This window comes from Strix uralensis, chromosome 6 (assembly GCF_047716275.1).
Source record: "Strix uralensis isolate ZFMK-TIS-50842 chromosome 6, bStrUra1, whole genome shotgun sequence".
Lineage (NCBI taxonomy): Eukaryota > Metazoa > Chordata > Aves > Strigiformes > Strigidae > Strix > Strix uralensis.
Window position 1 is genome coordinate 15,195,309 of NC_133977.1, and position 26,938 is coordinate 15,222,246.

At 38.6% G+C, this 26,938-nt stretch overlaps 2 protein-coding genes across 10 annotated transcripts in view; one reads left to right on the forward strand and one right to left on the reverse strand.

Moving 5' to 3' along the window:
- Window positions 1-15,554, reverse strand: part of TRAK2 (trafficking kinesin protein 2) — a 28,229-nt gene extending 12,675 nt beyond the window's left edge. Inside the window, exons 1-8 of one of the 6 annotated variants that reach the window (XM_074872887.1) lie at window positions 15,222-15,313; window positions 8,265-8,400; window positions 8,074-8,182; window positions 6,916-7,110; window positions 3,173-3,226; window positions 2,332-2,402; window positions 1,570-1,686; window positions 140-349 (exon numbers count right to left, since the gene is read on the reverse strand). In XM_074872887.1, coding sequence (XP_074728988.1) covers window positions 140-349; window positions 1,570-1,686; window positions 2,332-2,402; window positions 3,173-3,226; window positions 6,916-7,110; window positions 8,074-8,110 — 684 coding nt within the window. In that variant the 5' untranslated portion in view covers window positions 8,111-8,182; window positions 8,265-8,400; window positions 15,222-15,313. Of the gene's footprint in view, window positions 1-139; window positions 350-1,569; window positions 1,687-2,331; window positions 2,403-3,172; window positions 3,227-6,915; window positions 7,111-8,073; window positions 8,401-11,283; window positions 11,834-14,856; window positions 14,887-15,221; window positions 15,314-15,536 lie in introns of those variants that run through there. The other 5 variants (XM_074872886.1, XM_074872882.1, XM_074872885.1 and 2 more) reach the window with 5 other exon arrangements.
- STRADB (STE20 related adaptor beta) lies at window positions 15,433-25,010 on the forward strand. Of its 4 annotated transcripts, XM_074872904.1 has the most exons (13): window positions 15,433-15,560; window positions 16,437-16,537; window positions 17,670-17,718; window positions 18,044-18,124; window positions 18,507-18,606; window positions 19,257-19,378; window positions 19,840-19,948; window positions 20,450-20,573; window positions 21,124-21,295; window positions 21,710-21,814; window positions 22,042-22,271; window positions 22,835-22,877; window positions 23,348-25,010. In XM_074872904.1, the coding sequence occupies exons 3-13, from the start codon at window positions 17,707-17,709 to the stop codon at window positions 23,498-23,500; spliced, it is 1,251 nt and encodes a 416-aa protein (XP_074729005.1). In that variant the 5' UTR covers window positions 15,433-15,560; window positions 16,437-16,537; window positions 17,670-17,706; the 3' UTR covers window positions 23,501-25,010. The 4 variants fall into 4 exon arrangements, with proteins under 4 accessions (XP_074729005.1, XP_074729006.1, XP_074729008.1 ...); XM_074872905.1 differs by lacking the exon at window positions 16,437-16,537 and having other exon boundaries at window positions 15,451-15,560; XM_074872907.1 differs by lacking the exon at window positions 15,433-15,560 and having other exon boundaries at window positions 15,645-16,537; window positions 23,410-25,010.
- The last annotated feature ends 1,928 nt before the right edge of the window (window positions 25,011-26,938 follow it).

Consider the following 26,938-nt stretch of genomic DNA (forward strand, 5'->3'; position numbering starts at 1 on the left):
AAAGTGTTTGGGTATGATTTGAACCCAGTGATACAAAACAGTCATATGCTTCAAGAGAAACCCAAATGCTGGATTTTTTTAACCATCTTGATTTATTTCATATCCAGCGTATCTGGTATACACTGTAAGTCGGATATACCTTTGATCGGAGGGCAAAGTTCTCTTCTTCCAGCTCCCTGAGTTTATCTTGCAAGACATCCAGCTGCAACAGATCGTGGGATACACTGAAAGACTCATTGAAACGAAGTGGTGTGGAACAGCTGGAATCTGTTTCACTCTCCTCAGAAGCAATCGAAACAATACGAAGCAGGTCATCTTTCTTTGACAGTTCATGCTGCAGCTGGTTAACCTAAGACAAAAGAAGATCACCAGCTTGTGAATTACACTTTAGCTATACAATATTACAGTGTATTACTTATGCAGCCTCTTGGAACATCTGGAACTGCTCCAGTCTAAAATGAGATTGAAAAATAGCTCACAGGTCACAATCAATTTATATTTGCATATAAGATTCAGGTTCTATTTATTTTATAGAAAGTTCACAAAATCATAATTTTAACACTGTAAGGGAGACTGAAAATTCAAGATAACATAAGAATGGACTACTTTTTGAATAGTTTACTTCAAAATGATTTTCCAGCTGCTTTGATACATGTTTACATTTTAACATGCTAACTATCATTTTGGTTATGACCATTTTTCTGAACTGTTACTTCCTGGAGAAAAGGACTGATAGACATCCACTCATGTGTGTAGACTGCTCCTCCCAGACTATACATTAAATGAATTGCAGGACAAATAAAAAAGAGAGAAGAGACAGATCTCATTCAGATAAATTCTATTTTGCGTATCTACGCTTTTATATGAATACATATGTTTATGCTGTCCTACAGTTAATTATGAGTATGTATTTATTACCAGCATACTGTTTTATATACGCAGCTCAATCCATTTCATCATAACTTAGACTATATCAGTTGACCTTAGGGTTAAAAAACTTGGAATACTTTATAGGTTGTCAACTATTTAATTATTTTTAAAGAAAGAACAACAAAGAAAATATTGGATCAAGAATCTGTGCTTAAAGGAAGGGATGGAGTGAAGATCTTGAGCAGAATTCAGTTTTCATTACTTATTCTTTTAAATTTTTTTTTTTTAGTGTAAGCACCTCATTAAGACAGCTCATTTGCTAGCTGTTTCCTCACCTGTGAAGTTGTTATGTAGTAAGTCGTATCAGATACCAAATACTATTTTGACTTAGATTATTAGATTCTTAGTTTAATAGTAGGATATCAAACTGATGGTCAAAACAAACACTTTGAAAATGCAATCCTGCTGTAAATATAACATAATAATACCTAACGTTCTCATAATTTCTCAGTAATTACAATATGCGGCGTTCATAGCCAATTCTTGGACTGAGAAAGCCGACTGAACTATGGCAATTAGGAGAATGACTTCTGTAGTTTGAAAGCAGCAATCATCTGCTTTCACAATGAAAGAATGTATTTGTATTATTCCTCTTCACACCATCATAAAACGGAAAAAAGAAAAAAGAAGATCACTCACTCGATCTAGAGTTTGTCCTAACTGTTCTTCTAGTGCTTCATTCTGTTCTGTCAACAAGTGGTTTCGCTTAAGGAGGGCTTGTCCAATTCGAGCTGCCAGTTCCAGGTCCCGATCTTTCTGCTCACAAAATGAGAACAAATGTCTACTTTTGATCAGATAAGGTTTAAATTCAGAGTAGTTTCAGATTTTCCTAGCTATTGTTTAATGCATCACCACTCTGAGATCCCCCTTCACTCTCAAATGGATCAACATTGTTAGAACAATCATTAATGCTTCATCATTTGGACCCAGAACATATCCACGACTGTGTTTCTTGTCATAGCACGTTCTCTTCCACAGTTAATCTGCAGTAACGGAGGGGAAAGCACCAGACCTGGGGGCAGTTTTGGGTTTTGGGCTGAGTACTGGAGAGGTTATACGGGCTTTGTTGAACCATACAAAGAAGCCACATATACTTAGGCCTCTGGTCTTTCAAGTGACACTTTCTCCAGAACACACTTCTTAACTTGAATAGCGATGAGAAGATAGAAACAAAGGAGCAACAGGAAAGCAGAAGAAAACTGTTTCTTTCTTACACCTCACTGTGTCCTCGGGTGCCCCCAGTTTTGCTAAATTTTGTTTCCGAGATGGCACAACCCAATGGGCAAGTTCTCACTACCCATGTGTTGGATAAGCACCTCCTGAAGATAACTGAAGCAAAATTTCCAGCAGCTGAATAAAACCCTTCCTCAAATTAAGACAGCATTATGGAGACGCGCATACCTCAGCTAACAGATGTTTCACCATGTCAGCATCACTGCAGGTTTTCTGCTCCACATTATCTGTGCCAAGAACTGAGAAGAGAAAAACATACTTACTGAAGTAGCCTACGTACAAGGCGACTGCTGGGAAGGGAGAGAGCTAAAACTCAGAGGATGTTGTTTATATACAATACAATACTTAGTTGATAAAACTAGTGGAGGCTATGAAAATGCATCTTCAGAAATATGGAACAATACTCATTTGGGAGACTGATACGATGAGGTATTTAACATTTACAGCTTTCAGCACTATCAGCTAAAACTTGAGGTGCTCACACATCCTCAAGTTTAGAAAAAGGAGAAAAATCTCTTAAGATAAACTTTTTGAATACAGCTAAGCTATTAAATCATCCAGCCTGCTGGGGAGAGAGGGAAGAGTATATTGTAGCATATCCAAATATAGCTGAACACACCTGCAGACTTTGCCCTTGAAACAAAATTCCCATTAGTGCGTGTGACAGCTATACAGAGGAAGTATGGACACCTGAGACTAGTCATGAAAATGTATTTATTAAGTGCTTGATGGTCTTAGAAACAGTTAAATGGGATAATGTATGTCTGCAATTTAGATGTAGCAGTAAATCCTGTCTTACTGATTAAGTGAAGTTTGAAGAGTTTGTAAAACTATTAAAGAACTGAGAATGAGTAGGATTTGAAAAACACGACTGAGTCAAGAATAAACAAAGCATGAATAATCTGTGACAACTCTGAATAAAACACAGTGCTAAAACACAAAGCACTGGTCTGCTCTAGTTCTTGTCCTGAGAAATAGAAGATGCTAGGAAAGAAGAAATCTTCATTACCTTGAGCAAATTTGTGAGATCCAGCCAAGGAGGAGGAGGGAAGTTCAATAAGAGCTAGAGTGACAGAAAATGAAAGATATGGGGAAAAAAACAACACAAAGAGGAGAAAGAATTCAAATGTAAGGAGATAGGCGATTTATTTGCATGGATCCATTACCACCAAAAAATAACTGCATGCGTAAACATAATTTTTACACTATTAAAATTTTCTTGGAACTTTTAAAGAACCATTTAAATATGATTCCCTTCAGGGGCAGAATTATACCTCTCACTTGCTGGTGATGGATGTTTCTGCTTATTCAAGTTCAACAGAAATTTGCTATTTTTGCTTTATGGAATCAGGATCATGAAAGTAAGGAAGGCAGCAATATAAATTTAATAAATACAGTAATATGTGCTTCAAATGATGGTCTAAATTAACCTGTTTTGAAACTAATTCTATCATCACTGCACGGCAAAATGAGATTACTATGGATTTGGTCTAAATCTATTTCTGAAGATTTCCCTGACTCTTCTACCTTGTTTAAATCTGATTCATACTCTGAATACACAGTGGTATTGACTCTCAGCTTTTTTCTTTGTTTGTTCTTGTTGAGGACTGCACACAGTTATGAGACAGTGAAATGCCAAGCTGAAGTGCACACTAACTTTATTTACATATGTTATATAAGCTATATATGTCCTTTACATACACAATGTCCACAATTAACTTTTTGAAACATAACACTAAGGCTATGCTAGTTGCATTTTAGTATAGAAAGAAACTTTCTTGCACTCTTGAAAGACAGGAGATCAGAAAGAACAATATAGAAGAAAAAGGTTTACTGAACTGTTTCTCTAAGAGCTTAACAGAAAAATAAATCAAACTAACAAATCAAACGCTTTTTGTCAAGTAGATCAGTAAGTATAAAACCCAACACATGCTGTTTGAGTATTTAGGAGCTTTGAACTTACAGCAGTGCCATTTACTAATTGTATTTCTAATTAGGGCAAAAATAGACTCTTCAGAACATTTAAAGTACCTATCAGTAGCATAACATGCATTTGGGAGGTCAATTTTAACTGTACCTCTTGGTTGCTGATATTTGTTGCTGAGAGGGGACTCCAAACTTGTCTGGCTTACAAGTATTTAGAAAATTCACTGTACATACGTAAGTAAATTTCAGCCATTACAGGCAGAATATTATAGCCAGATCTCCTGTGGTAATTGTTCCCACCAGGTGATTTCAAGTTAAAGGTTTCTATCCAGTACTGTCACATTAATAAAGATTTACACTGATTAGATACAAGGTTACTCAGGTAGGTAGGTTCCTAAAATCAAAAGCAAATGTGTTTACTCTGATAAATGAAATCACACAACAGCTTTGAAGCTTAGGTCTATACAACTTTTTTTATTTTCTCACAGTACAGGATCAAAATTATACACAGTTTGTTATAATTCTCTCTTGTGAAGATGCATATGTACAATCTCTCTTCACTCACCTTGCCAAGTGAAAGCTGCAAGCACCTCTTCATTTTGGCTAATATTCTTGTTATATTGTGCCATGTCCCTTTACTCACACATACAGAGTAGTTCTAAAGACAGATGTTTTGTAATTCAGCGCTTCTTATGCTACCATAGTTGAAGCAGAAAATACTCTTCCACCTCACTGAAAACACTGCTAGTGGGAGCTCAACTGGTGGAACTCAACTGTCATTGGATAAACCCTCTAATAGGCAGCAGCAGCCATAAAAAGAGGAGGAGCTCAAGTGCAGTAACTTGCGTTGTTTTAATTTTTTTTTTTTTTTTTTTACCTTGGATCCCACCTACAAATTCACTCAAACCATGAGTTTAGCATTCTCTTTAGGAAAAAGTTATAAAAATGTTTCCATACATATATAGGCAGGGGGAGATATACACATAAAGAACCCAAGTTATGCTTCAAGAGTGTGATTGTTACATTTATTCCCAATTTCAGTCAACAGAAAGAAAGATATAAGTTTCACCTAACAAGCTATTCAGCAATGATTACAACTAGATCTTGAATTTTTGTCTGGGATCTTCCCAGTATCTCCCTGCAAGTTACTAGGCTCAAAAAAGCTAATATGATTACTACATTCAATCACCTTGGACAGTTTCTAGGAGAAACATAAACCGTGTTTATCTTGAGTTTATATGACTCAGCAGTTTCCACAGCGTTCTTAAATGATAAAATTAGTTTCATATGTTATGCCTAACAGTTATCTTTTAACAATGTCAGTCATTGTTACAGCTCATTTTTGAGAATGTCAAGAAAACATCTATGGCAACCATTCAAAAAACTCTCACAAGCAGCTTACTATTTTCACAGGACACTTTCCATAGTTAAAAAGAACTCACTGGATGAAAGAGGAAAACACCACTTTCTGTAGTACCTTGACAGCCAAATAATACATGACTTCATTAAAACATTGTTGATAAAACCTCCCTCTCACTGCAGTTTGGAAATGCAGGCTCACACTGACTGAAGGTCCTCTCACAGCTCTGTGCTTCATCACACTGAAATTGCAGGTGTTGACTGGAGAGCTTCAGCAGAGCCACATTTGATGTAAAGTTCCTTCCAGCACTGACAGACTCTGATCCTACCTCTTTATAATTAAAAATTAGAGGCAAGTACACACCCCACTGACTACACAACTACTTCAAGTGAACTACAAATGTATTCACTCAACTAAAAAAATCATTTATGCTTGCAGTATTATTATCAGAAACAGACCGAGCAATAAACATTAAGCGGCTTTATAAATACTTTCCACAGTTAAAGAGTTCCAAGTCTGCAATTAACTGATAACAAGATTGCTTTAAATTGTCAAGTGTTGCATTCTTAGGAGGTAATATTTTACTTTTACTTACTCATTTGCTATATACTCTGGGTGGAGGCTTAAAGCATGAACAACAAAAAAGCCTTTCAGAGGCGGCATGTACAAGGAAGAGGTAAACATTACAGATTGTATGTAAGTACCAAGGTTGTAAATAAATACCAAGTTCACTCTCCCAAGTGGTTTCTTCCAACAGTTCCAATATATGGAGGAAACAGGACCTCCCCGTTTCTCTAAAGTGATTACAACACATTCTCCTCTTTCCACATGAAAACACCTGAAACTATAGTCAAGTAAGTGTTCAGTTCTTTTGGCAACCTTCTATACGTTTTATTTTTAACATATTAAAGGTTTCTTCATGTGATCAGAAGCTGTCTATTTTCTTTCTTATGATCTGCTAGGTTTAAGGATAAGTTACTTAGTATTTTCAAAACGGGAAGGCAGTGATCAACACTGATCTAGTACCCACCTATCTGGCATTTGCACCATTTCTATCTCCAAAAGAAACCATTAACAGCATTTCAAAAGCAACACTGACACAAAACATCAGAGCAAACATCATCAAAAGAACCACAGCATCATTAACATTCCTGAAAACACAGCTGCTGCACACTCCATACCTCTTGGATTTTATCAAACCTAGTGCAATTCTAGTTTCCTGCCTCTTTTTAACTACCACATGTTCCCACTCTTATTTCTATGTGAAATCAGCCACAGGACATGCCAGGTCAGCCCTTAGAATTGCAGTGCAGAACTACCAAGAGCCTCCCCTGCACTCAGCTTTTTCTTCCACATGTCCAAAGTTTTCCAGATTTGAACATTTTATAATATTATTTATTTTATATTTACAGTTTTCTCTTCAAGAAAGGAAAAAAAACCCAAACCCTAGGCCCAGATATACTCACTCATGTAATGGAAGGGCTCCTCATCATGAACTGGAGAAGTGATTTCAGGAAGATGGCCATGGCAGGCAGGGGACTGAATCCAGTCTTGATTTTCATACAGATACAGAGAGTCAACTCTTAACTTGTAATCTGGCAACTGTTCTTCTAGCATGCTCACCAACTCTACCTCAGGAAGGTCCTCACTGGAGCAGACATCTGAGAGTGAGTAAATGCCAGTAACAGTATGTTACTATTAAATACGACATACTTAATTTTGCTACAATAGTATACCTTCTATATACTATAAAATACTTTATAAACCTTCAGCGGATTTGAAAATAATTATTCTACTACCAGAATACTTCTTGAATCAACACTTCATTTACGTTGTAATATTTCTAAGTTTCTCATCCCCAGCTGACTTCATAACTTCCTGGAAAGCTGGTCTAGCCATGATTCTCTCTGACTTCTTGAATACGGTGTACGTAATGAGTTTCAATTTCTGGCTTTTCCTGTTCACTGAACTAAAACATAGACATAGCAGCTATTGATTTTGTAAGGTTTCACTGGCTTTAGCATACTTACACTTCCCTTTTCTGAAGGAAATTCACTTTTTCTTTGTTCTTCTGTTTATCCTTTTGTTTGGTAAAGAATATAGATGTAAATAATCTTAAAGTAACTACAAAAATCAACTGAATACTGCCTTGAAATCAGGGAACAGATATAAAGTTCCATTATCATCCATATGGAATCACTCTCTGAGACAGGATACTCAAAATCCTGGAAAGGAAGTTTAGCTCTTCCCGTGTCATGTCACCCCCCCAGTCTCTTCACAATTATTGCAAAAAAATGAAGCATTAATTCTAAGTTGCTAAAATAGTGCATATCAAAGGTATACAATGATTATCTTTGCAACATTTACACTAAAGATTAAGACTATTTTCAATATCTTTCAATAGAAAAAACGCCAATGTTGATTATTGACACTGAGAATTTTACAAACAGTATTTTACGATGGAACTGATTTTACAAGCTGCTTAAGAGGACTCACCATTTTTGTTCATTTGCAATATCAGATAAGCAATACAAAGAATGTGAAACTTAAGGTTGTCTTCAGGTTGGTGTTCTGTAACATGTTAGATACATTCAGGATTTGTAACAGTTAATTCTTCAACTTACCAGAGATGCTCTCCAAGCCCCTGTGATCAAAACTCATGAGTTCCTTCTTCACAGTTCACTTCTTTGGAAATAGTGTTCTGTAGTCAGAGGGTGCATCCTCCCTTTATTGCTTTGGTAGAAAGATGGCTTTGGTTTAGAGACAGAGTTAAGTGAGAGCCATCAAGACACCTATAAATCTGGCATCAACTCACTTCTGTAGACTGGTTCATACTCGAGATCTATCGCCATTTTAGGACATGCTTATTTCACCTGGGCTACTACTGATCAGTAGAAGTATCTATAGGATATTTCACGGAAGCTTCACAAGCTTCTCAGCTCAGCCATCATCTAGAAATAAAACAAAGAGAATGTCAAAGTTTAACAGATGTCACTCTTTCAAACAAGACAGATAAAATAATGTGACTTTGTCTCTTTTTTTCCGCACTGTACTATCATTTAACTAATAAAAAAAAAGTTAACATTTTAATCCCCAGCTTACACATTATATGTAAAATGGAGCACTAAAAATGTCTTTTCCCTGCAGACATAACACCTCACCTTCAGTATTGACTTTGTCAATTTCTCTATAACATTCTTCCTCTTCCATATAATATATTTAGTGTATGACAGGTTCATTCACTGAAATGAGGCATTTCTCTTTTGCTCTAAAGATCAGCAGCTCCAACTAAACAGAAATTTTCTTCAGGCTACTACATTCATTTAAAGCGATGGATTCTAAAGGCAGGACCATCACTTCGCATTTTGATTGTTAAAAAAAAAAGGTTTTATAAGACTGTTTGCTTTAATCTCTTCCTCTTTAGAAGTCTGTTAATTAAAAATACTACTGGACTCATTTAAACAAGAAATGAAACGACCATGACTAAATGGGATAACCTATCAGAGCAGAATCACAGAATCACCCTGTACTCGGCACTGGTGAGGCCGCACCTCGATTACTGTGTTCAGTTTTGGGCCCCTCACTACAAAAAGGACATTGAATGACTCGAACGTGTCCAGAGAAGGGCAACGAAGCTGGTGAAGGGTCTGGAGCACATGTCGTAGGAGGAACGGCTGAGGGAACTGGGGTTGTTTAGTCTGGAGAAGAGGAGGCTGAGGGGAGACCTCATCAACTACCTGAAAGGAGGTTGCAGAGAGCTGGGGATGAGTCTCTTTAACCAAGTAAAAAGCGATAGGATGAGAGGGAATGGCCTCAAGTTGCAACAGGGAAGGTTTAGACTGGATATTAGGAAGTATTTCTTTACAGAACAGGTTGTTAGGCATTGGAATGGGCTGCCCAGGGAGGTGGTGGAGTCCCCATCCCTGGAGGGGTTCAAGAGTCGGGTTGAGATAGCGCTGAGGGATATGGTGTAGTTGAGAACGGTCAGTGTTAGGTTAATGGTTGGACTGGATGATCTTCAAGGTCTTTTCCAACCTAGATGATTCTGTGATTCTGAAATGAGATAACCTATCAGAACAGTTTAATAAAGTAAAAATTCTGCTGTTCCCTTGCCAAGACTGATCAATCATCTTCCATGTAAAATACAAGAGTAGTTCTAGATGACAGAAAAATATAAAATGAAAGAGAACAAACATCTCATTTTCCCTCCTACTGCATTCAGTAAACACAAAATTCTCTTGAAATCTTACATTAATTTCAAATTTTCTCTTCCTTAAGATTTCCCATCACCAAGCACACCCATCAGGTTTGTCTCACTGTCTGTAGCAATCTCTCATCTGACAAGATCAAAATGGACAGTGCAGGAGCTTTTTAAAGAAAGTCTAGAGCCTGCCAGTTCATCTGCTTGTAGACTTGGCAGGAGACCAAAAAAAACTTTCTTCCATTAAGGTCAGGTCATATTTATGAGCAGTATCTTCTTGCTTTGTCATTGATTTCTTTATACAGGTACTTTATTTATGAGTTTTAATTATTATCCATATTAGACACTTATTAAAAACAGTAAGACTGAGATTTCAGAAACATTTACTATCTGAATGTATCGCTGCTTCTAACACTAGTTTGTGATTTTTTTCAAGAGGCTGTTTTTCAAATGGATTGCTGAAAAGCATTAACTACACACACAGAGTCTCCCCCCTATAAAACAACTCAATACAGCAGAAGGTGACACTTGAGACCTCTGTAGATCCACACAGCCAAGATGATTTTACCTTGTAATAAAGAGTCACAGTAGAGCAAGACAAATCTCAGTGGCATAGAACAGTTTCTTCACAACTCTGATTGAATCTCTTTTGAGTTTTAATAATGTAAAAATGAATGCTACTTCCTCTTAAGAGTGGATTTAATCTCTAAATAGTGCAAAGCAAAACCACTATTTGTTGTTGGTCAATCTCAGTTCAACCAGAGGGGGAAAAAAAAAAGGAAAACAATCATTTGGCTCAAAGTTTTCTAGAGCATCAGGCCAACATCAAGCTATTGAACTGAAAGGGCAACCTCATTCGTAAACCTTTGAAAAGTCTGCTAGATAAGCGAACACCATAAAAGTTAATGCTCACATTTCCAATGCTTCTCATAGCTTTAGTTTAGTGTGCCATGGGGCAACTTCTCTAGAAATTCAACCAGCTAACGCACTGTGTAGTACCACCCCGAAAGTGACTCCATGAGCCTTTTATTCTGCAGCTATAAAACTATTTCCTAAGTGCAGATTTCTGCAAGTTATAATTGCAATTAAATAATTTGAATAAAACCCTTAAAATATACAACATGGCTTTGAAATACATGACTGTGCTATAAAAGATGGTCTAGAAATTAAAATTGTTAAATCATGCAGAAAGACATGTCCAAAACAGAAGCCAGAAAACTTTCTCAGGTATTATTTTTAATCTTTATTTATAAAGATTATTTCCACTGTCCATTTACTATATTCATTCCACACAGAGGTACCTCTTATCAGTTTTGTCCCCCTACTACCTCATAGGCCAATTTCCCATTGATGTTTGAGTCTTTTACAAATAGGTTAATAGAACATAGAAAAAATAAGGAGAATTCAAGTATTGGAGAATGGCCTATATGCAGGAGTGGTGCTCTCAGGAGGCTTTCTTCAAGGAACGCTCAAGAGAAATGGAAATAACAGACAACATTTTGTATACATACATACACATCTATCTCAATCTGTATATTTCTGTGCTCTCTAAATTAAATTTTACTCCATGATATGTTTCACATTACAGTTATCATGCAGCTTGAAACAGTAAGCTAAAACGAGGAGTACCCACAGCACGCTTATGAAAAAGACATTTTGTGTAAGTGAGAACTAGTCCTAGGCCTTTTGCATCTGCCCCACAGAATCCAAGTTGCTCTGAGGTTTGTGAGATCATCTGTACACGGGAAATGGAAAAGAAACTTCAAAAGAAAGGCAGTGCTGGAGCCCATTCATACCAAGAAGTATTTTAAACAGCATGGAGGGCTATCACTTATGACACAAGCAACAGTCTTATTATTCACCAATGTTATAACAAGACCTGACAAAATGCCCAATGAAAGCTATACAAAAATTAAAGCATAACCAACAAAAAAATAAGAAGGGCTGGAAAAACATGTTAAAAGCATTACAAGAAATACACATCAATTGTCTACTAAATGGTAACATGTCATAGTGTATAGGTTAAAAAAGAAAACCTAAAAGAATAGGAACCACATATTCCATTAAAACACTGATATTTCAATGCATGATTTGAGCTTAGTAGCAAAGAGACAAAAATGAGTGCTCCTGACCACATGACAGATCTTATTAATTTTTCCTTTAATGAGTCAGAAGATCTCTGCCAAGATTAACTTGCAAAAGCAATACTGAGTAAAGCCATAGAAAAGTTGAAATAGCTATAAAATATTAAAACTTATTGTCTTCTTTTTGTAACTACTGCTTTGAACAATTCAAGATAAATGCAAAAAGTCAGTTGTGCAATCTTATTTCAGAATGTAATTCTGAAGACATGCTACCACTAGAGAACTCTAATTCAAATTTTAATTATCAGAAGGGTAAGAGAAATGGCTTTTACAACTGGAGACCATAGACAAATGTATGTGTTAATTTCTTCGTGCTTAAAGTTAAAAATATATCAAAAATATTGGCATGTATTTTGACAACGTTGAAACTCAAATGTAAACATCCTGTTAATTCCTGCTGTATTCCACTTGTTGACAACAGTTAACTCCTCACAAACACTTGGAAAGACTAAACTAGGCCTGCTCCTCCACAATTACAGGATGCAAGACATCTGGCCACAACCAACACAAACAAAATTTCAACAACAAAGAAAATTCTCACTTGGTTAAGAGAGAAGGCAACATCCATTTTCCAAAAGGAATCCAACTGAACAAGTTAATTATTCTGAGATGACAAATTTTACTGCTATGTAAATATGCAATTAAAAAAAAATTGCATCAAGTCATTAACACAGTCCTTTTTTCATTACTAAAATTGGAATGGTGTCAAGCCAGCTAATAACAATAAACATATTTTGCATTTCAAGGTTAAAGAAACAGTTCTATTCTTATAGCAAACATGACCACACTGAATTGCTGCCAAAACATTTCTGGGACTAGCGCTCAGAGGCAGAGGCCAAATCCTTCAACTACATAGTATGAGATGAAGGACAAAGACTATATACTGAAAAACAAATCTATGTGAACATGAACTCTGTCTATCACAATTAACACTTACTGTGTGCCTACCACCTGTTATTTTCAGCCATTACTAACCCTACAGAAACCTACTTAGTGCTTGTGTTTCTCTCATATAAGGGAAAAAAAGTAATAACAGCATGCCAACACAATCCTAATAACAAGTATAATAATCATAAGTAAACCTGCAACAGACCTTCAACCATAAATAGTATGGTATAAGAAAGGAACTGTAAGAAAACAAAACAAACACTCCCCCCCTCACCTCCTGGATTGTTTTTAATTTGGGGTGGGGATAAGGGCTCAGAGCAGAAGCTGGAGAATGCCTCTTAGAAGATGATGAATATCAAGGGGGTCATGAAACTGGCCACAATGGTCCCCTCATCCTTTTTATCCAGAGTTACACCAAGCCAGACTCACTTTTTCTCCTTGTCAGTCATTTGTAACGATCCGTATTCTCCATAAGTAGCAAAACTACCTGTTAAGTACATGTATATATGCTTTATGTATATGTATACATGTATAGTGTTAAATACCACAGTTTGATAGTAAGATTTTTTAAGTCCTACATGCTTGGAGGTTGTATCACCCTCAGGACACAGTCTAAAAATAGCACACACTTAACTGAAGTCTAACTTCATCTCAAACTATGAATGCTACCTACAAGAAATACCCATATCAAGTTTTATTAATTCTCAATTCTTTTCCATAAATGCACAATCATAGCTTTACTACATGTATCCACTATTTCTCGCAGGTTTTCTTCTTTCAGAAGAAAAAAGTCTACCTGCAAGAAATAATGGATACACATAGTAACGTCATGATCACAGGGGAACCAATCTCTTTTTTCAGAGAAAAAAAGAACTGTCATGAAATCCAGTATCTGTTGGTTAGTACAAAAAAGTGATATATGCTCTTGAGGCAGGTGCTGTGCTAATATTTCATTATAAAAGTTGCTACATGCTTCTTTTAAAATTGAAGCTTGTTCTCTATAAAGTATACCTCAAGTGAACTTAAATAACATTTAAATTAACTGAAATCACTAATGCTTACAGTTCATGCATAGCTGAATTCAACCAAGAAAGTGGTTTAAGTTTCTTAATATATACCCCAGTCAGTACTCAGCATTTTAACAGTTACAATTCTGTATTTATTAGAATAAACCAGACTGATCTATGACTCAGTCACCTGAGTATCACTAGCAACCTAACTAGATAAAAAGTATCCGTCATCTCTTTTGTAACCATCTCCATGAAAACGCTATTTTTGTGTCTTCTTGGAAAACTAATCAATTAATCACATTTATCATTCCTGAAAGACAGCCCTCCTACTGCACAGCATTCACCCCAGCAAGCCCTCTAATAGATATAAACCACCATCAGAAAGGTCTGTCATTTTCCAGCATTCTATAAGTTATATTTTCAGACACTGATAACAGAAATTTGATAAACTGATACAGTTCTAATAGACCATCACATCAGAGGGTTGACAAATTTCAAGTATTGGAAATTAATTTTTCAATTTAGCTTCAGTGTTAGAAGTGTAATTTAAAAAGTCTACCTATCTTTACTCAGAAACACATATTTTGAAAGGTAACGAGTATCTGAAAGCAAACCTAAAATTGACTGTTGCCTTGTAATGTTGTGTGAAAAGTTATTTACTAGTATAGTAACTAATTGCATCAGACTCTCGGAATCAGTCAACAATAACTCTGAAACATATCCAAAAAATAAGCATGTATGCAACAGCCGAAGATTACATTAAAAAAATAGTAATGCAAGGATGCAACTCCACATAGCACTTTTTCACTAGGATGGCTGGCAGAATAAAAGACATCTACTGACTACTCTTACTACAGTGTAATCAGCTATCAGGATGTAACAATGTGATTAAAAAGATAGAAGCCAAAGTCTCCTTGCTCTCAAATCCATACGTAAGCAGGACAACTACTGAAATGTCACCACGCTTCGCCTTCCTAGAGCAGTGACATAAACGTCCACGGAGAGCCCACACAATTACGGGTACTCGCGGCGGGAAGGAGCTCCCGAGCACGCTGAAGGTCACAGCAGCCCCCACGCCTGCAGCCGCCGCCACCGCTCCAGCCAGAGCCCAGCACCTGACCGCACTCTAAGCCCAGTATCGAACAGAATTCCTGTCTACGTTACCACGTGAAAAGAGTTCTGCCAGCTGCAACACCAGAAAGGATGAGGGACCCCTTATCTGCCCCGCTCCCGGGAGGGCTCGCCACACGGGCCGGCGCCGCCCGGCCCACGGCGCTGCCTCCCGCCCAGGCCCCGCGCTCCTGCGTCCGCCGCCCGCCCGCCCGCCGCAGCCCGCTGGACCTCCGCGGCCTGCGCCAGGCGCAGCCGGTGCCCCAGGACAACCTGCGGGGTGCCGCGGCTCAGCGGGGCACGGCCCCCCAGCGGGAGGGGAGGGAGGACGCGGCCCTCGGGTTAGCGCGAGGGAGCAGCTCGCTAAATTACCCCTGAGGCGGCAGAGCCACCCCGAATCAGCGCCCAGCGCCGCTTACCCGCCCGCGCTTCCTCCGGCGCGCCCCCTCCCCGCCGCCGCCCGAGGCCGACGGGCGACAGCCCCGCCTGTCATAAAGCGGCGACTGAGGAAGGACCCCGATGGCTTCCGCCCGGCTCCCGCCCCAGAACTACAGCCCCCGGCTGGCCGCGCGGCGCGGAGGGGCTGCCGGCGCGGACGACAAGGCCCACAATGCGCTGGGCCGCCTGGAACGGGCGGCCACCGCCCGCCACTCCGCAGGGGCTGGGAGCGGGGCGGGGTTCCGGGCTGGCGGCTCGGCTCGGCGGTCGCGCCGGCCCCTGGCCCTGACCCTGACCTCAGGCGGCGGCGGCGGCGGCGGGTAGGAGCGGGCGCTGCCTCCCGGCAGGGCTTCCCGGGGCTCGGGGCCTGCCGCACGCTCAGCCCCGCTGCGGGGGGAGCCGGGCGGGCCGGGGCGTGGGCGCGGCGCACGCCGAGCTCGGGAGGCGGCTGTGGGGAGCGGCGCGGGGGCCGCCGCGCTGGCAGGGCCGCAGCCGTGTCCCGGCCGCCGCGGGGAAGGCAGGGTACGCGTTTAAGGGCGCCGGGGAGGAGCCCGCCGGGGAGAGCCTGCGGGGCGTCGTGTTTTCGCGTCCCGTTACTTTTGTCTCGGACGGATCGTTTAACTCGAGATACGCCACCGAGAGCTGCCTCGGGCACTCCGAACGCTGCAGTAGGAGCTGCAGCCCGGCGCCCGCAGAACCGGAGTGACGCGCGGTACCGGGGCTTCGGGCTCCCGAGCCTCCGCGCTCCCCAGCGCACTGGCACGTTTTCCCGTTTTTCTTTCTCCCCCGCGTCGCTCGCTGCGTCCGAAGCTTCGGCCAGGCTAGGACGAATGTCCAGGTTTAGTGTCACTGCCCGCAGTACAAAAAAAAAGTGTGCGGTACAGAACGAAAACTGTGGAAACAGGGAAAAGGTTTATGTAGGGACATGATCCAAAACCGTATTGCAAGTGGAAGCAATGTTAAACTACATAAGGAAAAACAAAAATAAAAATCTTGCATTTGTAATGTTACCCGTACAAATGTGGATTGTGGACGTTTCTGTAGGCTGGCTGTACACCTTTGAACAAATTCTACGATTTGACTTCTGTGTATCATAGTTATTAAGACCTTATTCTTCAGCTTAGCTTTTGTGGTTTCATATTCCAAGCAACAGAATAAATTATCTTGTATAATGGAATGAGGTGTCTTCTTTCCAGGTAGGAGAAGGATGCTGTAGCTATTACAGTGCTGGCCAGTGTCTTGAAGCACCTGCATTTTCTTTTTCCTACTCTGTCACAGACTTCCTCAGTGAAGTTGGGTAAGTCCAGCCCTAATCCTCTGAAGGTGCCCAATACCTGCTAAGGATCTCCTTTTGTCTCAATTTTTGATCTTTAAAGGAATTACATTATTTCTTTACTTCAAGCAGATTTTCAGGGTAAAAGTATTAAGGATTAGTTGTGGCTTGGATATTTGGCAGTGGATGGGGTGGCAGGAGCTTGTTAGCTTTTCAGGAGTGTTGCCTTGATTAAATAGCATACATAATTTAAATGTGGGATATAATCAAGTTTAGCTCCTTGATACACAAAATGATCAATTTCTGGTATAGTACGTTTTTTTACCTTTTTAAAATTAACTTTCAAGCAGTAATTACATACTAACATGGAACTACCTCCTGTAGCTGACTTTGTCAGCCACCAAGTAGGATTCATCATGGTAGAAGACTTGTTTGTAGCTAAAATAAATTAGCTAGTCCCACTCTACGCTTCAGAAGATTTGATATGCTTATTAGACATAGTCATCTTTCTCTCCTCACTGCCTAAACTTTCAAAGAATCAGACATAAAGTAAGTCTACTGGAGGACTTTCAGAGTGGCTTACTCTGATCTGTGAGGGAGTCTGAATGCTGATTCTGCAGCCTACGTAAAGCAAAAATTATCGGAGTTGGTTACCTTCCTTTTTTTTACTCAAATCCCTTACACTAGTATTTCCCCTCTCACTTGTGAAATGGAAAGTGCAATTGCTTCTGGCTTGCTCCTTTTTTTTGTGAGCTAGTTCAGCTGCACACTGCTGAGCTGAGATCTGGCTAGCACAGCTGTGCTCCTTTAAAACAACCTTCCTACAAACTGCCAGGGATTCATGAATCTGTTCCTTTTTACTTTCTGCATTTATGTACTTAACTTGCAATTAAATTGTTTGTTCAGAAGTGGTAATAAGATCTCTAAACCCATGAATCAAAAAGGAAAACTTGAGTTGAAATACATGTTGTCCATCTTCAGTATGGAGTTTGAAATCCATATGCTGCTTAAAGGCTCAATAGAAGCAGGCTTTCCCAGAGCTATAGTTTTGGTTTTGTGTGTGTTAACTGAGATGAATGCCTCAGTTGTGATTAAAGATAATTCCATTTATCACAGGTTTATGTATGATCTTACATTGCTACTTTAATTTTTCTAGGATAAATATGAATTTTCCCCTGATCTAAAGCGGTTCCATGTCTTGTTTGGTAAGTCTGTATTTAAAAATCTTTGGCAGTCATATGTTAATGTGAAAAAGTTCTGGTGAAATGTCTTGCTTGAGGGGATTTCCACAGGACTGAGATGTTTAAACTTTGGTCTATCAACTTTTGGTGAAGGAAACTGTTTAGTATCTCTTCATCATAGGTCTGCCATGCATGACCTCTGTGCTGTTTCTTAACCTCTTACTTGACTAACTTGTAGCAGAAAACTTTCTGAACTCCTGCTTATAGGGGCTACTTTCGATGTTTTCCCACTGCCACGTTTAATGAATTACAGCAACTCCACTAACATTCACTTGTTTCTGTTCTTGAGGACTGTTCCTGTATTCTACGTACACCAGTTGAATCAATCAGACCAGAAGAGCTATCTCAGAGCAGTGTCCATGAATGCCTGGTAAGAAGAAAATAGAAACATTAACTGGCAATGTTAAATACAAAGCTGGTACATACTAAAAATAATCTCATTAGGGCATACTTTATATTAACAGCAAAAATAACCAGAGTACTTTGAGGGCTTCCACTTTGGAAGAAGACTATAGGTAACTAAGCGTTACTGTTAGTCTTGTACCAGTTTAAAAACAAAACGCACACACACAAAAACCCCCGCAGTAGCTCATAAAACTATCAGTGTAATGGTAAAAGCACCAGCTTGAATATTGTGACTTGAGTACCTGATCTTAGCATTCTAATTAATGATATTTCTACATTAATTTTAAACATGTAAATGTTTAAGAATCACATAGTCATTTTGAGAACTGTTTTTTCCTCACTGTTAGGCTGATTCTGATCTAGCCTGGATTCCCCCATCTACAGGAAGGAATGAAATGGTATTTTGCTCTTCTAATGTCTCTCACTATGAACTCCAGCTGGAAATAGGTAACATAAATGTACCTTAAAATATTTATTGTTCCCGCAGATGTATGCTCTCAATAGGTTATTGCTAACAGCAGTAAATATTAAGTTTGGAAAATGTGTTATCAGCTGACTAGAACTATTCTTGTGTCTCCTTATTCCAGAGGAGCGCAGAATATTGCTCATGTTCCAGTGATCACTTATTTTAAGATATAAGACAAATCAACAATTACCTGAATTTTTCTCCTGATATTTGTGCATGTGCATGTCAGTTTTCTAAATCTGTGGTATGTGCACAATAAATGCAGCATGAAGTAACATCATGTCTTGTCACTTGGCTACCCAAGTTGATTGTTGTAAGGGTGACTGCCCTGAATCCTATTGTGCATGCATATGTTTATGTGAATATGCATGCTAAAAGTGTTGTTAATTTAGATGTATAATTGATACTGACCAACATTTCAACACTTTTAGTTCTAAAAATAGCAGAGCCATGCTTTTAACTATTGCTGGATATATTTTGTTGCAACTACTTAAGTTCTTGACAATCTTAAAGAAAATGTCATGCTGCTCTCAATTGCAATTTTGAATGTAAAATTTTTTCTAAATATGAAGGAAATTATGTGGTGGATTATTGTATTTTCCAATGTTAAGGTAGCCACTTCTGGTTTCAGGAAGGAGGTTCAACAATTTAACTTCAGTCTACCTTGCACGGCATACGCCTACAGGCATGCAAGTTGCTGTAAGGATCACAGACCTAGAAAATTGCTCTGAAGAGCATTTGAAAGCCTTACAGGTAAAGCAACAGCATTTCTACACAAGTCTGATGAAGATGGTGATGAATACGTATGAGGTTATTAAACAGAGTTAGTCTTTGTGTTTGTACTTGGTCATTTCAGTCAAGTTTTGCTTCCAAAGGAGTAGAATATAAACACAAGGCATGTGTAAATTTGAGAGTTGCTTTCTGAAGAAAACAGTTGACAAGTGTTTTAGAAATACTTCTGTAATTGTACAGCTTTTTCTTTTAAACATGTTCTGTACTCTGTATTTAACACCAAAACTTTGGACTATGAGCAAATTAAATTTACTTCAGACAAATGCAATTATAGGCAAGTTATTTACATTTTTATTGCAGGCTGCAACTTTGTATAAATGCACACAGGGAACAGTTCTTTCTACTGATTACTGATGTAGTTAATGCTCTTAGTAAGACTGTTGTCCTGTGGTTAACACATCCACTTTTATTTAATTCTATAGAATGAGGTGGTTTTATCCCACTTTTTCCAGCATCCCAATGTAATGACGCTTTGGACAGTGTTTACAGCTGGTAGTTGGCTTTGGGTCATCTCCCCATTCATGGCCTATGGTAAGAACTGTTAACTGCAATTTTGGAATAGGAAAAAGGGTTGACACAATCTCGTGGTCCATGAGAGGTTTTTCTTTAAGCATCTCCTATCTTGTAGAAAAAACAAACTTTCCCAAACCAGTTGTTTAGAGAAGTCTTCTGTACATAATCTTCCTCCCCAGTGAAGACTGGTATTTGAACGGCACATAGTCCTAACACCCGCTATGTGAGGAATGGTAATTGGGAGATGTATTTGACTTTATACAACTTTGAATTTTGCCAGCGGAAAACTTGTCTAGATTGAATACAGGTTTGGCATAGACTTTCAGTCAATAGAAGCATGACTTGAGTGTGATCTTTGCCTGATGAATGCATCAGTTGCATCCATGTAACTGTTCTTGACGTACCATAGTCAATATAAAGATGAGAATGCTGCTCTTGATGAACGTATACAATGAAGCAAGCATAGACAAGTAATTTAACAAGACTTGTTAGGCTTAGCTAGGTTTTTTTCACATCCAGGTTCAGCTAGACACCTGCTGAAGACTTACTTTCCTGAAGGAATGAGTGAAGCTTTGATAGGGAACATTCTGTTTGGTGCAATCAGAGGACTAAATTACATGCACCAGAATGGCTACATTCACAGGTAGGAGAATGTCAATAGGTAAGAATCAGATTACAGCATCCAGTTTAATAATTTAGTTTTGCTTCAAAACTAATTTTCAGTTTAAGTGTTTTCTCCTTCCTTTTTCTATATACCTTCTTATGTCAGACAGTGCAGAAGCAATTTTTTTCAGTAATCCAGCAGAAACAAGTTTGTAGAAGCTTAACAAGAACAGTATTCATACATTATTTAAAGCCATTTGTTACAGGGATTATATATCTGTCTGGTTTTGTCTCCTTGAAGCAGAAGAGAATCACAGTTGCCGGAAGGGCTTCCTTACTTTACACCCTTTGCAGGAAAGGAGGGCCCTCTCCCAATTTCTGGCAGTTTTTTCTTGCTGATCATCTCTCCTCTCTCTTGGGGCTGTATTAACAAGACAACTCATACTGAGTGAACAACTTCATGAAAATAATCTGCTAAACAGAACTGCATGCTAACATCTCACTATAAGTTAATTAAATATGAAAGCCTTTCTACTCTAGTAGTACTTTGAGTAATTCTTATAACTAAAATTTACCACTTTATGTTACAGGAATATTAAAGCTAGCCACATTCTGATTTCAGGGGATGGGCTGGTTTCTCTCTCTGGCTTAAACAACCTCTACAGTTTAGTTAACAATGGACAAAAGTCAAAGGTGGTATATGATTTCCCCCAGTTTAGCACATCTGTGCTTCCTTGGCTGAGTCCTGAACTACTGAGACAGGTTAGTATAAATTACACTTCATTTTTCCTATTCAAAGTTACTAGAAGTACTCAACTTCTAACTTAAGTCTGCTTGTAGAAGTGCAATGGAAGCTGCTGAACTGCAATTTTTAAAAAGACGTAGATGTACTGAATTTGTAATTCTCCTAAAGAGAACCAGTTTTAAAGCTGCCAGTAAGGTGGTGCTGTACTAAGTCTCTTTAGCTGACCTTCCTGGAAACTACTGCAGATCCTAAAACTTGTCTTCAGTACAACCATCAGAGTTCTGAACAAAGCCTGAGGTTTCACAATTTAATTACCTCAATCCCATGTACATTACAGGGTATTAGAATCCTGTCTTGAAACAGACACTTGTATTTTTGTCAGCACTGCTTAATGGCACCAGTGATCCAGTAGAGTTTTCTTTCTCTCACAGGATTTGTCTGGGTATAACATGAAGTCTGACATTTACAGTGTGGGAATTACAGCATGTGAATTAGCCAATGGACATGTTCCATTTCAAGATATGCCTCGCACTCAGGTATGATGCTAAAACTCTACTTCTACTTCAAAACACTCCGAGCTTTTTTTGTTTTACTCAGAGAAACCAATGCTATTACTGCTGAAATGGTGGCTGCTTTTTGTTATTTCAAATACGCATGCTTCTTTCTTAGATCAAATAATCCTTCCATTCTTGGAGTTTCACAGCTTAGCCTGAATAGGTGTGCATAGTTGTTGAACTCTTACACTGCTATTCCTTTCTACTAGATGCTTCTGCAAAAGCTGAAAGGTCCCACGTATTGTCCTTGGGACATAAACACCTTCCCCCGTGGGGAATCCAGGATGAAGAATTCCCGATCAGGTGTTGATTCTGGAATTGGTGAGAGCATGACACGTACAATGACCAGTGAAAGACTACAACTTCCCTTTTCCAAAACATTTTCACCTGCTTTCCACAACTTGGTAGAGCTTTGCTTGCAACAGGACCCTGAGAAAAGGTAACCTTTTGGTGAAAACTGATTTTCTGTCACTTCAATCTAAGACCAAGTATAGCCCACAATTTAGGATACAGTAATTAGTTGAATACTGTTAAAGTCAGAAGTACTATGCAAACACTACACTTACCTTTGGGTTTGTAATTTAAGAATTATCTTGCCTGTTAAAGGAACCATGCTTTTAAAGTCGTTTGACCCCTGAATTTCTTGTAATATGAATGTACTTTGTAACAAGTAAAATTAGTTTTTTAAACATGCACTTTGTCCAAGAAAAAAACAAATCAGAAGTACGTGTTTTTCAGTACTAGGTCTCTTCTGAATGAGGCATTAAATTCCTTGTTAAACAGAAAAGTGAAAAAGCCTTTAAAAATAGATTTCTTTAGTAGCACCTTCACTACAAATTGAGGCACAGAATGTAGGAATTTTGTGCTGCTTTTCTCATGCTTCACATTTGTCCTGTGGATGAAAAAACATAGGGCTTAAATTGATTTGTCAGTCTGGCCCATTTTCCAAAAGCAGTATTTTACTTTCCAAAACATAATTATATTGTTCATTTTATGATCCAGGCCATCAGCCAGCAGTTTGCTTTCGCATACGTTCTTCAGACAGGTGAGTTTACTATATTTTGTTAAATGACACACCTATAACCTAATAAGCCATAAAATATTAGTTGGGTTACAAAATAATTAAGTTAGCAGGAGCCAAAAACCATCCCGTAACAGCATATCTGCTTCAGACTTTTTTTTTAAAAAAAACAAAATGGTATTGGTAGACTATAGGAAGCATAAGAGTAATCCATTTCCCCTTTGATAAAGTTGGTTTAACTTAACTAAAGTCAGCCTAACTAATAAGAATAGCGGTTAATATTCTTAATTTAAAGCAGAACTGCACAGCTAATGTAATTAGTCTTGAAAGACTTGTTTAACTTACTCTGAGGAAAGCTAAACCCCTTATCCTGTTATTTTCAATATTGAAACATGCAAGAAGATGGCTCTGATTTCACATGCTTTTAATGTAGTCAGATGCAAGGTTATATAGACTTTTATGTGGAGCCCTGTTTTAACTTTTCTTCTTTCTAGATAAAAGAACAAACACAGAATTCACTACTGTCTCTATTACCACCTCCTATTCAAAATAACAGATCAGAGTTCTTGGCACTGCCCTCAACAGCAGTTGGGACTGAACTTGGAAATCTTACTGCAAATCAAGATGATACAGACTGGGAATTCTAAATAAATACCAAACAATCATACCTCTCCTGTGCTTCAAAGAAGGAAAATGTGATTTGTACTTGCTGCTCTAGTTTGTATGGTTAAAATACAATTAGACAAGGTATACTTGAAAATGCCATTAAAGTGGCCATATTTCATTAACTACTTCCTCTGCTGGCATCGTGAAGTGCAGTGTGCCTCACTTTCTGACCATAAGGAAAATTGTATATAGAGAATGGCTGAATGCTTATCTCCCTCTTTCAAAATATTTCTTAACAAGAGAGTTCCTGCTGTCATCTTACTCTATACTGTATTTTCAGTTCATACTGCTGCAGTCCCTGTGCCTTTCTGAATTCAGGCTTGGGTTTTGTCTGTGACCTTACTTAAACAATCTATTTGTCTCTTCGTTATCACACAGATCATTTTAGCAAGGAGAAATCCTCCACTTCCAAGTTTGAAACTGCACAAATTAGTTGCTTACGCAAATAAACGTTTCTCTCTTCACACATCCCAAAAGGCATTTTTCTCACTTGACATGCTGTCATACTCGCCAAAAGTTAGCTATACATCATTTTTCATGCAGTTTTAATACTGCGTGTTTCCCAAAGAAGTTAAGCTACTTGAAAATGTGAATCATGCTCTTGAATTTGTCTACATTCTTAGTACAAATTTGTGCTTTTGCATCTCCATTTGTTGTTGTGTCATTTTAGCAATTAATCTGAGGACCTCTTACTATGCAAAGTAAGTCTCAAGTTATAACAGGTACGGGTTACTTTTGAAGAATCATATTAAATAATCTAAAGTTACTGTACATATTTTTATTTATACTGTATTCCTATTCACCACCAGAACTTACCAGAACCTAATACTGTTTTCTTAAAAGAATAGTCAACATGCATTAAGCTTCACTGGCACTGCTGCTGGCAAACAAGCCTCTTCTGCAAGCCGCAGTTGAATTCCCATGGATAGATTCAGCCATAACAAGAACCTAATAAACCCCTTAGGATCTTCGTGAATTTATCTGTTTTAAGACAGATGAAAAACTGCCTTTCTACTCCCTACAATTCAGTAAGTCTTTATCTCTCATACTCTACCAAGCAATGCAATGTGAACAAAAGTAGTTTATTTTTTAAAAAGCTGCATATTCTCATAGTGTTTTAGCAAAAGTTGTATCCCGAAGTCACTAGTACCTTACTAAGTTCTGACTGTGGTAAAAATGTATAAATAGGTATCAAATGGATATATTTTAAATTTTCAACATAAAAAACATTCCACACTAAGTCTTCAGTCTTCCATACCTGAGCCAATCTGCAGTCAACCTTGAGAATACTACTGTTTTGCCAGCAGCTTCACTACAAAGCCTTGAAGACCAAATGGCTAAAATGCAAGCCTGAGACAGACATAAAATTCTAAACAACCACATGAAAGTATTAACAAAAAAGTTGATTCTACACATTATGCTGTGAAGAGAGCTCTATATTTCAAAACTTAACACGTGAAACTTAAGATTAAAAACCTTTCAATAAACTTACCCTATCTGTCTCCATTTATTTCTATAATTCTTGCATTTCTATTTTTACCATAGTCCAGTTATACTAACAGCTTCTTGTTACTGCAGGAAAGATGGTTCATATTCATGTCAGTCATTATGTTAGTCCTGCATGACATCTTTGTCTCTAAATGGGAGAGACATAGGTTTGACGGATGGACCACTCGGTGGATAAGGAATGCCTGGATGGTCACACTCAGAGAGTTGCGGTCAACAGCTCGATGTCCAAGTGGAGAGCAGGGACGAGTGACATTCCGCAGGAGTCGGTGTTGGGACCAGTGCTGTTTAACACCTTCGTTGGTGACATGGACAGTGGGATTGCGTTAAACTCTCAGCAAGTTTGCTGATGACCCCAAGCTGTGTGGTGCAGTCGACGCGCTGGAGGGAAGGGATGTGCCAGCCAGAGGGACCTGGACAGGCTGGAGAGGTGGGACCGTGCAAACCTCATGAAGTTCAACAAGGCCAAGGGCAAGGTCCTGCACATGGGTCGGGGCAATCCCAAGCACAAATACAGGCTGGACAAGGAGTGGATTGAGAGAAGCCCTGGGGAGAGGGGCTTGGGGGTACTAGCGGGTGGAAAACTGACTGTGAGCCAGCAATGTGTGACCTGGTCTAGTGGAACACAATGATCTGGTCTCTGCCTCATTCACTAGCCTATCACATCAATTAGTTACAATTATGATTAAGGTTGCACAGTGTCCAACACCTTATTTTGTAAATGACCAAAGCCAGAAAAGCTATATAACACCTGTTACCAATCCAAGGATCCACTGAAATGTGAAAAAACATTTAACATTGGTTAACACATTAAAGTGAAAGATACAATAAAGATATGCAAGAACATTTATTATTATTATTGCCACCATCATCACTACTACTTCATTATAATTTTTTTTCCATCACAACCTGGGAACATTATCTTCCCAAGTGAGATTCCAAGGAAGATTTTCCTTGCCCTCTCACTTTTCTTTGGAAGGGCATTCTGTTATTTTGGGTGTCACAATTTCCAGTAATAAATCTTGGGAGTATTTCACAGAATACACCTTTTCTTAGGATTGATTTCCATTTGCTCTGCTTGAATGTTTTGATTCTCAAACTTCAAGCTGATAGTATTCCTGTAACTTCACTAATAGAGGAATCCAGTGATGCGGTGTAAGAATTTACAGACTGTACTCTGGAGGTCTCTTTAGATGACCTACAAATACAGGGAACCAGTACAGGGTCTTGCAGAACACAGTGGACGACTCGGACTTGCAGAATACATTGTCCCGGAGATCCTCTTAAATCATGTATTTTTTCTTAATTTTATCAATCAAAAAGAATATTCAGATTTCACATTCAGTGACAATGTATGTATGGCCAAATGTGTCGGCTCTAAAATACTTTATCTAGAACTTATTGCCCTCTATCTGTCCCCCTCTTGATATATCTCATAACTTACTAATCAGGTTTATTGTATTATTATTAGTAGTAATAAAATGTAATGTACTAACACACTATGGATAGGAAATATATTATTAGCAGATTTTACAGGATTCCTGTGAAGCCCTCAGAATATTTATAATGGCTACACGCTCACAAGAAAAGGAATAAGTTGGCACATTTTATTCGAGGATCTCTGTCATCACTGCCCATGATTTTAGCAACTCTTTTATCCACAACTTAATTCAACCTACCTCTGGAATGTAGAGGGAAGATAAACAATTCTAACACAATAGTTTAGAGCCAAAAGCAAACTGTCATATTGGATGAAAATTACAGAGAAAATCCACAGAAGCATCAACTAAACAACTTGTCCTGAACAGACTGATATCTCATCCCTTCAAAAGTGCAATCTATGGTGTTTACAATGAGGGGGGAAAAAAGCTAATTGCACCAGCCATGTGGAACCAGTATTTGAATCAAGAACA

Coding starts and splice junctions, on each gene's coding strand:
- STRADB (XM_074872904.1), top strand. Junction 21,296..21,709: donor GTCCTGAACTACTGAGACAG/GTTAGTATAAAT, acceptor TTTCTCTCACAG/GATTTGTCTGGGTATAACAT. Junction 21,815..22,041: donor AAGATATGCCTCGCACTCAG/GTATGATGCTAA, acceptor CCTTTCTACTAG/ATGCTTCTGCAAAAGCTGAA.